Source organism: Danio rerio, chromosome 2 (assembly GCF_052040795.2).
Source record: "Danio rerio strain M-AB ecotype USA chromosome 2, GRCz13ab, whole genome shotgun sequence".
Classification (NCBI taxonomy): Eukaryota; Metazoa; Chordata; class Actinopteri; order Cypriniformes; family Danionidae; genus Danio; species Danio rerio.
Window position 1 is genome coordinate 56,477,887 of NC_141022.1, and position 14,614 is coordinate 56,492,500.

The 14,614-nt window shown below is 38.0% G+C and overlaps 1 protein-coding gene across 6 annotated transcripts in view; it reads left to right on the plus strand.

Moving 5' to 3' along the window:
* Positions 1–14,614, plus strand: part of creb3l3b (cAMP responsive element binding protein 3-like 3b) — a 68,352-nt gene that overhangs the window by 27,429 nt on the left and 26,309 nt on the right. For 3 of the 6 annotated variants that reach the window (XR_015479000.1, XR_015479001.1, XM_087241501.1), the window contains exons 4-6: positions 1,627–1,760; positions 8,162–8,272; positions 11,192–11,298. Coding sequence is in view for 2 of the 6 variants with exons in the window: in XM_087241501.1 (XP_087097627.1) it covers positions 1,627–1,760; positions 8,162–8,272; positions 11,192–11,298 (352 nt within the window). In the remaining 4 variants the exon portion in view is untranslated. Of the gene's footprint in view, positions 1–1,626; positions 1,761–8,161; positions 8,273–11,191; positions 11,584–12,904; positions 13,399–14,614 lie in introns of those variants that run through there. The other 3 variants (XR_015479002.1, XM_087241502.1, XR_015479003.1) reach the window with 2 other exon arrangements.

Genomic DNA, 14,614 nt, shown 5'->3' on the forward strand with positions numbered 1-14,614 from the left:
CCGCTGTTTTACAGTAAATTTATGTAAATTAAAATCCGCTGTTTCATAGTAAATTCCTGTAATTTAACGTTCGCTGTTACACAGTAAATTACTGTAATTTAACATCCGATATTTTACAGTAAATTTCTGTCATTTAAAGCTCAATGTTTTACAGTAAATTTTGGTCATTTAACATCCGCTGTTTTACAGTAAACTCCTGTAATTTAATGTACGCTGATTTACAGTAAATTTGTCATTTAACATCCGTTGTTTTACAGTAAATTTCTGTAATTTATCGTCCGCTGTTTCACAGTAAATTACTGTAATTTAATGTCCGCTGTTTTACAGTACATTTCTGTAATTTAACCTCCGCTATTTTACAGTAAATATCTGTCATTTAACAGCCAGTGTTTTACAGTAAATTACTGTAATTTAACATATGATGTTTTACAGTAATTTAAGAAAATTAATATCTGCTGTTTAACAGTAAATTACTGTAGTTTAATGTCCGTTGTTTCACAGTAAATCACTGTAATTTAACATCAGCTGTTTCACAGTAAATTTCTGTAATTTAACATTCACTGTTTTACAGTACATTTGTGTAATTTAACGTTCACAGTTTTACAGTAAATTTCTGAAATTTAATGTTCACAGTTTTACTGTAAATTAATGAAACTTAATATCCACTATTTTACAGTAAATTTCTGTCATTTAATGTCTACTGATTTACAGTAAATTACTGTAATTAAACATTCGCTATTTTACTGTTAATCTCTGACATTTAATGTCCGCTGTTTCACAGTAAATGACTGTAATTTAACATCCGATATTTTACAGTAAATTTCTGTCATTTAATGTTCGCTGTTTTGCAGTAAATTTCTGTAATTTAGCATCCGCTATTTTAGAGTAAATTTCTGTAATTTAGCATCTGCTATTTTACAGTAAATTTCTGTAATTTAACATCCGTTATTTTACAGTTAATTTTTGTCATTTAATGTCTGCTGTTTAACAGTAAATTTGTATAACTTAACATCCATTGTTTTACAGTAAATTCGTGTTCGTGTATGCGGCTTGTGCATATATTTGTGTGTGTGTATTTTTGCGTTTGTGTATGCATAAATGTGTGCACTTATGTGATTATGTGCACAAATGTTTGTGCACGCATGAGTGTTTGTGTATGTACGAATTTGTTTGTGTTTTTATGTGTGTGTGCGTGTGCATGGTTTGTTTGTTTGTGCTCGCTTGTGTATGTATGTTTGTGTGCACATTTGTGTGCATGTTTGTGTGTGTATGCATGTTTGAGTTTTTATGTGTGTGTGTATATGTGTTTGTGAATTTGTGCATGTTTTTTTTTGTTTGTACACACGTTTGTGCATGCTTGTGTGTGCATGTGTTTTTGAGTGCGTGTGTGTGTGTGTATATGTGTGTGCGCATGTCTGTGTTTATGTGTGTGAGCGCTTTTGTGTATTGTATGTGTTTGTATGTATGTTTGTGAGTGTATACACTTTTGTTTGTGCATGCTTGTGTGTGTATTTGTGTGTGCATTTTTGTGTGAATGCGTGTGTCTGCATTGCTATGTTTATATATGTAAACACCTCTCTGTGTCTCTCTGTGTGTATGTATGTGTGTTTGTGTGTGTGTGTGCAGCAGATTGGGAGGCCTGCCTGTTTTCCGACAGTCTGACAGACCCTCAGTTCCCATCAGCAGTAGTGAAAAGTCAACCGGCAGCAGTTTACCAGCTCACAGTCAAAGACCTGCTGCTCTCCAGCACTGCGGAACCTGTGAGTACTGACATAACACAAACAGACAGCGCATGGTGTGTGTGTGACTACTGGCCTGCTGTGACATTCAGTGTGACACACAGCCAAGTGTGACATACTTACTACATCCAGCTAGAGGAAACACACAGCGCAGGGATGCCAGATCTCATGCTGCAAAAGAGGAAACGCATGTCAGGAGAATAAGAAACACTTGGTTTGGACAGCTTCCGTTTAAGACTCAGTTTTCCAGACTGCATTCCAACGTGTATGCAAGATTCATTCATTCATTTTCCTTCGCCTTAGTCCGTTTATTTATCAGGGGTCGACAGAGCAGAACGAACCACTAACTTATCCAGCATATGTTTTACACAGCGGATGCCCTTTCAGCCACAACCCAGTACTGGGAAACCCCCATACACTCTCGCATTCACACACACTCGAACACTATGGCTAATTCAGTTTACCCAATTCACCTATAACACGTGTTTGGACTGTAGGGGAAACCAGAGTATCCGGAGGAAACCCATGCCAACCATAGAGAACATGCAAACTCCACACACAAATGCCAAATGGCCAAGCCGGGACTCGAACCAGCAACCTTCCTGCGGTGAGACAACAGTATGAAAGATACTAAAGCTATTTTTAATCTATAAAGTTATAGATATAGATTTGAATGCACACTCAGAAGTCAGCCGTTCTTACTTTAAATTAAATTCATGAAATTAAATTAATGCAAAAACTGTGCATTAGGCAAGGCAAGATTGAATTTTACCTAAAATCAAAAAGTTGAGCTTTACAGCTCCCCAATTTCAACTTCCTTCTGGAAGTAAATCGCACGGCCCCTGATTTTAACCCCCTCCCGGAAGTAAATCACTCTAGCTAGCCAAACGTAATAAAAGGTATTGATCTCAGTCAGACTCCAGGGACTTTAACCCCTCCCATAGACCTTTTTCACAGCGGAATTGAACACCGGAAGCGCCCTTCGAAGCAGTGTATCGATATTTCCGGGTTCGCTAGGAGTCGCAGAGACATGACAGCCTCGGGACAGCGGATGACTTTCTCACGGTCAACTTTGCCATAATTTGGACAGGAAGATGTTGTTCGGTGAATGTGTAAAACTGCCTAAATAAAACAGCATTTAAAAGATAATACCGATTTGCAGAGTTTGTGCAGAAAACGTGTCTTACACAGCTTTGCAACGTCAGGTTCCAGTAAGGTGCACAGCCAACAGGATAAAATCTGCTCATTCAAGCCATTCGTAAACTAGATTAACCTGGCTATTTAACATCCAGCAGGATGAGTTTTATGTCAGTAGTCCCGTCTGTAAACTGTGCTAACCCCCTCCTTCCTTTTTATTCAGAGTCAGATATAGTGAATGGCGAGGTAGCTGTACAGGCGAGTTGCTATCGGTTAATACAATACAGGTTGTTTAATGCTCGTGAGGTTTTCTCAAGTCTGGAAACACGTTAGCTCCTACTCGTGGATAATATTCATTTTTATTATTTATTTAAAGAACAGCAAATAACATTTTAAACATTAACACATTAAATAACACATTAAAGTATACTATCTTTATTATATAACTGACTAAACAAATAATTTTGCTGTCAAACCAATAAAAAAAAGAGATTTGCATTTGTATGAACTGTCTATTATTCCAAAATAACAACAATGTAGGGATAAATCATGCTTATAGATTAATGACCATGATGAGCACTTGTTTGTGGAAGGCAGATAGCTTAACTGGAGTTTTGTCTATATTATAATTACTCATCAAAATAAACCATAGACCACCAGTCTTTAATGAAACAATAATCTCCGCTTTGAAATGCATACAGCATAAGAATGTACTCCCGCATATAACTTGAAACGGCATTCAACCCCCTTTAATATTGTCATCCATGATTTTCCCTGTCCTTCGTCTTTCGGGAGATCGTGGTCATTAAAGTAAGAGTGTCGTTTTTGAGTTGGAGCAGCTGGAAACGCAGCAATCACAGCGCTGAGATGACCCTGCCATTCTTTCTTGCTTCGTCGCATTGAAACCGGATGTTGTGGTACACTGCTTCGCTTACCGGAACCAGGAAGTGTGAAAAAGGCCTATTACAGTTATCTGTGTCGAGTCCAGTCTCGGATCTCACTTATTGTAATTACGCTGCTATCCCAGAGAGACAGATCCACCACTATAGTGATGGCCCAAGGTATATATTTTAACTGCCCAATCAGATACAGTTTTTCCATATTCCAGGTGTATCCTATTTTCTCATTTTACTCCAGGACTTCCCCATTCAGGTTACCCCCCCTCCCCTCTCTCTCTCTCTCTCTCTGTGAACTTTTTCTGTGCCTATTAATCTATTAGACATCTCCAACAGATTTGATTTTTTACCTAAGGTCAAAAAAGTTAAGCTTTACAGCTCAAATTGTGTGCACCCTAATTTAATTTCTTTTGGAAGTAAATTCAGCAATTAGTGGTAATTATAATAATATTACAGATTTGCGACAATAAATGAAAAAATGTATGAATTGCTCTGAGATTTGGTTGGTATTTCTCACTAAGAATTTTATTTTAAGAGCGGCACCAGTGGTTAGCACTGTGGCCTCACAGAAAGAAGGTCGCTGGTTCGAGTCCCGGCTAGGCCAGTTAGAGTTTCTGTGTGGAGTGTGCATGTTCTCCCCGTGTTGGCGTGGGTTTCCTCCAGGTGCTCCGGTTTCGCCCACAGTGCAAACACATGCGCTATAGATGAATTGAATAAACTAAACTGGTCGTAGTGTATGAGTTTGTGTGAATGTGAGAGTGTCTGGGTGTTTCCCAGTACTGGGTTGGAGCTGGAAGAGCATGCGCTGTGTAAAACATATGCTGGAATAGTTGGTGGTTCATTCCGCTGTGGCAACCCCTATAAATAAGGGACTAAGCCGAAGAATAATGAATGAATGAATGAGTTTTTTTTCATCAATCGCCATCTAGTGTCAGGAGGTGATTTTGCACATTTACTCACCAGTGAAAACAATATTAATACAATATGACAGATTTTAACTGTAGCATTTTTTTTATTTCATCATTGAAATCATTGAGACGACATGGTGGCTCAGTGGTTAGCACCAAACACAGTGGCTAACTTAGTGGTTAGTCCAAACACATGCACTATAGGTGAATTGAATTACTAAATTTTCCATTGTGAATGTGTGTAAATGAGTGGGTATGGATGTTTCCCAGTACTGGGTTGTGGCTGGAAGGGCATCCGCTGTGTAAAACATATGCTGGATATGTTGGTGGTTCATGCCACTGTGGCAACCCCTAATGAATAAAGGCACTAAGCCTAAGCAAAATGGATGAATAAATGAAATCATTGACTGTTTTACAGTGTGAAATATCATGGGATTTTTAAAAACTCTACTGCATATGTTGGAAGTCAGGGAGTTTTACATTAGTTTTTGATCAAGTGATGGAATATCTGGGACTTTAATGCTGTTTTACATTTTGCTTCCCATTTATTAAGATGTCATTTTCTATACCTTATCATATTGTTTCACATGTGTTGCCTGTTGTTATGGTCAGGCTATTTTCACTGACATTTTATTTCTTTCCCACTTGGCAACCGGCAATCAATTGCATTCACGAGGCTCTACCTGGTAAAATATGGTCTGTTGCTATTTTTTGATTTCGTGTAAAACATTGCAAATGATTAGAAAAGTATCCTGGCTGGCCAAAATCAGCGGGAAATCTGCATTAATAAAAAGCTAGCATAACACACACGCACACACAAATAGCTAAATTCTGACTGCTCAACACCATCCTATTTTTCTATTTATTATTATAGGTCAAAGAAATTCATTGTTTTAGGGTGCTTTCACACCTACACTTTTGTTTCGGAATGTATCTCGTTTGCCCAGTTAGCGCGGTTCGATTGGCATATGTGAACAGGGCAATCGCGCTCTGTTCCGCGCCAAAGTAATCGCTCCGAGATCGCTTGAATGAGGTGGTCTCGGCTCGATTGAAACGAACCCTGGAGCGGTTCGATTGCAGTGAGAAAGTGATCCGATCCGAGCGCGGTTATATCACAGTGTTTTATGGATGTAATAGACATACGGCTATATGAAGAGAGAATTATGAGTAGGGCGGGAAGTTTCGCGAGTCTCCGGATGCCCGCAAATGAGTGATGATCTCCCGGTAATCTCGAGTCTCTCTCCCAGTCCTCAAATAGGCATCGTCGCGCACACTTCTCACCCCTCCCCACCGTGTCTCTCCACAGACACGTCGCGCGCGCGCACCCTGTCAATCACCACCAAACCACCACCTCTCCTGACAGCTGAGCGAGACGCTGCAAAATAAACCCTGACACTCTTACCAATGTAAGGAGAGTTTACTCGCACGTGACTTGTTTATGCTCTTTTAGTCCGATTAGAAACTTTGCAGTGTGAAAGCGAACCGCTCCAAGAGCAAAGAGCAACAATGTAACAGTTTTAATCTCTGTTTCGGAACAACTGAATCGATTCACAGATGTAAAAGCACCCTTAAGGTGCTTTCACACCTACACTTTTGTTTCGGAACGTATCTCGTTTGCCCAGTTAGCGCGATTCGTTTGGCATATGTGAACAGGGCAATCGCGCTCTGTTCCGCGCCAAAGTAATCGCTCCGAGATCGCTTGAATGAGGTGGTCTCGGCTCGATTGAAACAAACCCTGGAGCGATTTGATTGCAGTGAGAAAGCGATCCGATCCGAGCGCGATTATATCACAGTGTTTTATGGATATGTAATAGGCTTACGGCTATATGAAGAGAGAATTATGAGTAGGGCGGGAAGTTTCGCGAGTCTCCGGATGCCTGCAAACGAGTGTTGATCTTCCTTTAATCTCGCGTCTCCCTCCCGGTCCTCAAATAGGCATTGTCGCGCACCCTTCTCACCCCTCCCCACCGTGTCTCTTGAAGAAGATTTTTATTCTCTCAGTGTGAAGTATTTTCTAAGTGTAAAGCAGTTAATTTTCTCTTCACAAAATGTAGGTAGTGTTTGCAGCAAACATGCCATCCTGTGTTAAAAATACAGTGATATGTCTGTGTAAGATGAGTATGCCTGCACAGGAGCAACACTTGGAGAAGGCTGAGTGACTGATTGTGTAGAATAACTGAATATGTAAAGCAATGATTATATATGTTAAATACTTGTATGAAGCTATATGTGTCAGAAGTTAGAATGAGTAACATTATCAAGTTATTATCCTATCATAACAATGTATGTAAACACTTAGTTCCTTTGCATAAGTTGCATCTATACTTTGCTGACATAGACCTGTAACATCTCTGCTGACATGAGCTAGTGGGCTGAGAGCCAAGAATAGCAGGACCCCTTAAACTAAAAACCTATTCAAAAATGGTCAAAAGTTAAAAAGAGACACATGGGGGTGTGTCAAAAACGTAAATAAAGGAGAAGGAGCAGGAGAGACTTTAAAAGGTGTCCAGGAGAGACTTCAGAATGCTCTGGGGTCTGCTCTGCTCTTTCTCGGCTTTATTATGGAGAATAAAGTCTATTTTCTGATATTCAAAACCTCCGGTCTGATAATTTCTAAATGATAAGAAGTCTAAATTTACGACACTCTCCACAGACACGTCACGCGCGCGCACCCTGTCAATCACCACCAAACCACCACCTCTCCTGACAGCTGAGCGGGACGCTGCAAAATAAACCCTGATACTCAGACCAATGTGAGGAGAGTTTACTCGCAAGTGACTTGTTTTAGCTCTTTTGGTCCGATTAGAAACTTTGCAGTGTGAAAGCGAACCGCTCCAAGAGCAAAGAGCAACAATGAAACAATTGTAATCTCTGTTTCGGAACAACTGAATCGATTCACAGGTGTGAAAGCACCCTCAGTCAGCGAAAGTCAGTGAAAAGTCAGGAGATTTGACATTCAGCTTACAGTGGGAACTATGTATACAAGTACACATGAATTAAACCTATTATGCCCCTTTTCACAAGATGTAAAATAATATTCTAGATAGTGTATGTGTGTGTGGTGTCAGCTCAAAATACCACACAAATAATGTTTTATACCTCATTCAATCCGCCCATGTAATCCAAATCGTGGCGTTTTAGTGACTGTCACTTTAAATTCAAATGAGATTCTGCTCTTTTCAAAAGAAGGCGGAGCTACAATTGCCTATGTGCCAGCATAGTGGCAGATTCAAAAACAAGACTAACTTTCTATGCTAATGAGGGAGAGGTGGTCACTAATGGGCTGATGACACAAACAAACGAAGAATGTCTATCAAAGTGTTTCTGCAGACACACACACAAAAAAAATCGATGTTTACCATTATAGAAGCTAGTTATATTCACACACTGTTGCCACACAACTGTCTAAACCCCTTATAAAAGTAATCTTTGCATAATGTCCTCTTTAACTAATAACATTAAACCTCATGTATATTTCTAGTCAACAAAACCCTCCACCCAACAATCTCAGCATCTGATTCTCAATGACGATGAGAAGAAACTCTTAGCCAAAGAAGGAGTGAGTCTTCCCAGCCAACTGCCTCTTAACAAGGTAAGTTTAAAGGGATAATTCACCCAAAATTGAGCATTTCCTCACCATTTATTTTTCTAAAGCAGTATTTCCCAACCGTGTTCCTGAAGGCACACCAACAGTACACTTTTATAACCTCTTCCTCATCAAACACACCTGAATCAACTCATCAGAACATCAAAAGAGACCCCAGAACCTGAAATGAATGGGTCAGATACGGAAGACATCCAAAATATGTACAGTTTGTTTGCCTGCAGGTAGAGGTCTGCACGGGACTGATTTTTTTAGCCAGGTTTTAGTCCACACCCGACCGCTCCTGCCGTATATCAGCCTATGTTCACCCACTGCCTGCTTAGAATAATTTTCTACCTGACAGTTCCCACTAAACTTAGATCTAGTTTCCAAAATCTCACATTTAAAATGGGATACTACCAAAAGAGAAAGAGAACAGATGAAACATTACATTGTGCAAGAATTGTAGGCTAGATGTCAGTTTAGATTGTCGCTTTGGGATGAGACATGAGTGCTGCCTTTAACCTGAGGTTCCAGACTTGTGACTGATAAAGGGTTAATCTTTGAGGTGTTATCACATCGCACAAAGGGTATTTTTTTCCATTTGTGTCTATGACGCATGAAAAAGACTCCCATACATCAGCTTTTCTTGATGTGGGCTTCCTGACAGTAAACTGACCATTTTCTTATGCAAGCTGAAGGACAGTGCCTCTTTGCTGAAGGCAGCGCAGTTTGCTCTGCAATGGTAAAGCCTGCTCTGAGGACCGTTATGCAGATGATGTGCAGACAGACTGTATGGAAAAAAAGCATGTGCAGAAAGCACTGGTTCATCATGTGTAACAGTCATGAGCACTGGCTGTACTAATGCCTAATAATAATGAGGAAATCACAGATATGCTGTTCCGAAATAATGTCGGGACTCTGAAGCGCTATGTTGTTAAACCACCGGCTCCCTTTTTCATTACGCCAGTTATTAACTACTACCGCACTCTATTCTGAAATTTATTGCAAGAAATCTGGGGTTTGTTTCCCAAAAAAACTGTTAGCCGACTAAGGTTGCAAGTTCTCCAAGTTCTCGCAAGGTCTCTTCCAATGAACATTCGCAAACTGCGTCGCAAACTTGAGCACTCGAAACTACCAATCTGGAGCTTTAGTTTGACATAGTTCCTGGCTGTGTTCTATTCCCACTTATCCCAATATGCCATATTCATTTAGAACTTTCTAACATTCAAAGTTGGAATTATTAAAAATAAAAAAGCATTAAAGTCATCTCTCTTAGGTGTAATTTGATTTCAAACTATTTTTACAGTTTAGTTTTAGCAATCTTCATGTTTTACAATTGTACTCCTTTCGCAGTGCACTTTAAAAATATTGATATTATTTTGAACACAGCCTCATGGCAAAAGCTATAGGTGACCTATTATTTAAAAGCGGAATCTATGTTATGTGTCCAAAGCTTATGAAAACTAAAAGCATACTTTTAACACAAAGTTACTTTTAAATTATAGTATCTGTACTGTATATGACATGGGCCTGTTGGTTGGAACTTTCTGCTGTGGTTTACATGTGTCAAATTGTAAAAGTAGACTTTTCTAAAAAAAAAAAAAAAATATATATATATATATATATATATATATATATATATATATATATATATATATATATATATATATATATATATATATATAAACAATATCCGGTCCCACTTTATATTAAGTGTCCTTAACTACTATGTTCTTACATAAAAAAAATAAATACAATGTACTTATTGTGTTTATAATGTATTTGAGAACACTTGTGGTGCATTTGAGTTGGGATAGAGGTTGGGTTATGGACAGGTTTGGTGGTGTGGGTAGGTTTAAGGGTGGGTTAAGGTGTAAGGGATGGTCAACAGTGTATTTACAAATGCAGTTACAAAAGTTAATTACAGATGTAATTACATATATGTATTTAATCAAGCATAAGTACACCATAAATACATGTATTTACACAATAAGTACATTGTAACAAATTATTAATTCCTGTGTAGGTACATATTAGTTAAGTCCACTTAATATAAAGTGGGACCCAATATCCTACTTAACTATAATAATTATAATAATAAAAATAATAATTAAAAAAAAAAATAAATAATAATAATAATAATTATTATTATTATTATTATCATCATCATCATCATCATCGTCATCGTTAATATTATCAATAAAGTATGATTTTTTCATTTCTAATAAATAATGCATTTCATTTTAGAATAAATAGCCTCATTATTTATATGATTTATATATTACATTAGATTATGTGTTTGCTTTTGTAATTGATATGTTTTAGAATGGAATATGTAATGTTCAACTTCGCAATAATATTAGTAAAGCAAACATAGGCCTATGTGCCATTTACATATATTTCAGTTTATATAAAAAGCGAGTGCATGCTTTTACCAAAACTAATATTAGATTTTATTTTAAATGCATGTTTGTGTAAAACAATAGAATTTGCACAAAGACGTTATGGGTTTTTCTCTAAAGAAGTACTTACTCCACCCTGTTTAGAGCATCATTATGGGTGTTTTGAGTTATAACTAACGTGGTTCAAGCGATGAATCAGTGACAAAGAAACTATGGGTTTGGGAAACCCTCGTCACTACATTGTTCTTTTCCCAAACGATGCATCGTACTATGATAGTTCAGCCGCAAGTTATGTCATTGTTGACCTCTACCTTCAGAAACAGGGTTGGAAAACACTGGTTTTACAGTTTTTCAAAAAATTTTCATAAAATAAAGATATTTTGAAGATTGTTGGAAGCCAGTAGCCCATGACCTCCATTAACATCCACTTGAGGGTTAGAGTTAATAGTGAGTAATTTATTTATTATTTTTTTGCGTTAACCATCCCCTTAACTTTACATCTTTTTTCTCATCTTTTTATCAGTATGAAGAAAAGGTTTTGAAGAAGATTCGGAGGAAAATCAGAAACAAGCAGTCGGCACAGGAGAGCCGCAAGAAAAAGAAGGAGTATATAGATGGACTGGAGGGCAGGTGATCATATATCATTCATTCATTTTCCTTTGGCTTAGTCCAGTGGTCACGAAACTTGTTCCTGGAGGGTCGGTGTACTGCAGATTTTAGCTCCATCCCTAATCAAACACACCTGAACAAGCTAATCAAGGTCTTACTAGGTATACTCAAAACATTCAGGCAGGTGTGTTGAGGCAAGTTGGAGCTAAACCCTGCAGGGACACCGGCCCTCAGGACCGAGATTGGTGACCCCTGGCTTAGTCCCTTATTTATCAGGAGCGGGCACAGCAGAATGAAACACCTACTGTTACAGCTAGGGCTGCACGACTCTGGGTAAAAAGTGAATCACAATTATTATTATTTTTTTTTGCTTAAATTCAAGATCACGATTCTTTCTCACGATTCTTTAGATGTAAAATAAAGGTAAATATGAGTAGTCTATTATTATTGTTATTTCTCAAACATATCGTCGCCTTGGAATTATAAGGTTCTATTTGCGTTCTGAATGGTTTAGAGATATTGAGCTTCAACGTTCGTGCAATCCATATAGCATGTGTGCAACACTTGTTCACAAGTCTTAAAATGTAAACAATAAGTTGTCATTTAATAAGAATATGTCAATAACTCAATTTTGACAAAAATGTCAGATAGAACCTTATAAATCTAAAGTGACGGTATAGTAAAACAACAATAATAATATTAGGCCTATGTGTAGATCTACTGTTGCTTAAAATGCTAAATGTTGTACAGTCATTATGGTGTACTTGAACAGACTTTCAATATGTCCTGTTTGTTAATTCACAGTAAAAAGATGACCTCACACAACTATTCATAATTATAAAATTGAAGTATTATGTTTGAGACATGTGCTTGTCATTTGTCATTGACAATATTATTAAACCATTTGTTTTCACTGGTAAAATCAGACATTTGTCATTATCAGATTCCTTCTTGCATTATATTCAACATTATATAGGCTAGAGTAGTTATACTGACACAGTAAAACATTTATTTTCATGCACAACACTATGTGTTCGCTATAAAAGAAAAAAAACGTATAAAATGCTTGTCGTAATCATAACCGTAAAATTCGATATGATTATTTAAATGATGTGCGCACATTTTTATTTTCACTTTCGAGTGCGGCCTATGGCTGCCGTTATTGTGATAAAGAACACACACATGCAGATCATTCTTTCAGCGTAGCTCTCAAACGATCGCTCTGTGCAACAAACTGAAAGTTATTTACAACTTCATCACCTGTTATTTACAGCTTGCGCAGGTTCTATTTACTAAAGTGGCCATTATTGGCGTGCTGCGTGCACACACGCGTGTTCTCGGTAGCTCACACGTCGTCAGCTCACGTGTGATTTTGCAGCCGCAAACATCATTACATGAAGACAGAAACCACATTTCTGGTTGAATTATACCTTATAAATACAGCATGTCACACTTTTCACGCCATTTGAAGGTGTCCATGTTCCTGTGAAGACTTGTGCGTCCGCCTTTACTCTTTTCTCCTGACCTTGAAAATATAATTGGCTGAATCGTAGAAAAGATGATTTAAGATCGTGTGTAAGGTCGAATCGAGATCGTGATCTTTTTCCGATTAATCGTGCAGCCCTAGTTACAGCATATGTTTTACGCAGCAGATGCTCTTCCAGTTGCAACCCAGTACAGGGAAACACCCATACACACACTCATACACTAGGGCGGAGTATGTTTACCCAATTCACCTATAGTGCATGTGTTTGGACTGTGGGGGAAATCGGAGCACCCGGAGAACATGCAAACTCCACATGGAAATGCCAACTGGCCCAGGCGGGACTCGAACCAATGTCCTTCCTGCTGTGAGGTGACAGTGCTAACTACTGAGCCACCTTATTATTACACATACAATCATAAATAATAAACATATGCATAACACACAAATATTTCTAAATATATCGTAATATTACTGCATTTTCTCTTTAATAACTGCATTTTTTTGGTGACCATTCATACAAAAATGAACTTTTGAACATGAAATATTGTATACTTTAGTAATAAATGACTCATGTACAACAAAAGCAATCACCTCAGATGTGCCGTTTGTGGTAAAAGATGTAAACATTCTGTCTGTCTGTCTGTCTGTCTGTCTGACTATCTGTCTGTCTGTCTGAATGAATGAATGAATACGACATCAAAGAAAACTTGACTCGCAGCCAAGCTGAAATCGAGGTCAAAAGTCATTAAAAACCTAGACTCAAACTTATCTTCACTTGGGATCAAAGCAATGGAACGTCCTCCGAGAGGCTGGAGAAATTATTTAGAACACACTGCTGCACAAATATCTGCCATGAAATTGGCCTTTAAGGAAGAGCCCGTGGGTTTATCTGTCCAAAGGACAAACTCATTTCACAGCAGGCGCTGAAACCACAGCACAGCACTGCATGTTTTTTACTTTTACAAGACAGATGTGTGAACTTGAAGCTAGAGTGTGATGCTAACAGACACCTTTGTGCATTGCATTGTTTATTGCATGATCTTGCAATGATTTAAACTAATAATAATAATAGCTGCTATAAAGGAATTGTTGAATCATTCCAGTCCCCCAGCTTCAAAATTCAATAAAATGTCATCTTTAAAAAATGTTTGCTAAATATTTTAGGTTAAAGAGCCCATATTATGCATTATAAAAGGTCATATTTTAATTTTAAGGGTCTCCAACAACAGTCTGATCTGCTTGCAAGGTCAAAAACTTTCATTGTCTTATAATATTCATTTACTTTTACCTAATTATCCTAACAACTCCAACTTGTTTAGTGATTCAGTTGTTGCCAAAGCCCTCCTTTGCATAATGCCAATCTGTTGTGATTGGTCCGATGGCCCAGTCTGTTGTGATTGGTCGAGACGGAGAGAAACGCCCACCACAGTTATGAAGTAGTCTGAGCAATTCTGATTCAATTCTACCATTTGTGGCTCTATACACCAACACAATAGATTTAAAATAAACAAACAAACAAGATGTGTTTTAACTGCAGGCTGTCAGCTTTAATTTGAGGGTATTTACATCCAAATCAGGTGAACGCTGTAGGAATTACAACAGTTTGCATACGTGCCTCCCACTTGTTAAGGGTCCAAAAGTAATTGGGCAATTGGCTTTTAAGCTGTTCCATGGCCAAGTGTGTGTTAATCCCTTATTATCCCGATTACAATGAGCAGATAAAAGGTCCAGAGTTTATTTCAAGTGTGCTGTTTGCATTTGGAATCCGTTACCGTCAACTCTCAAGATGAGATTCAAAAAGCTTCCACTATCAGTCAAGCAGGCCATCATTAGGCTGAAAAAAAAACAGAA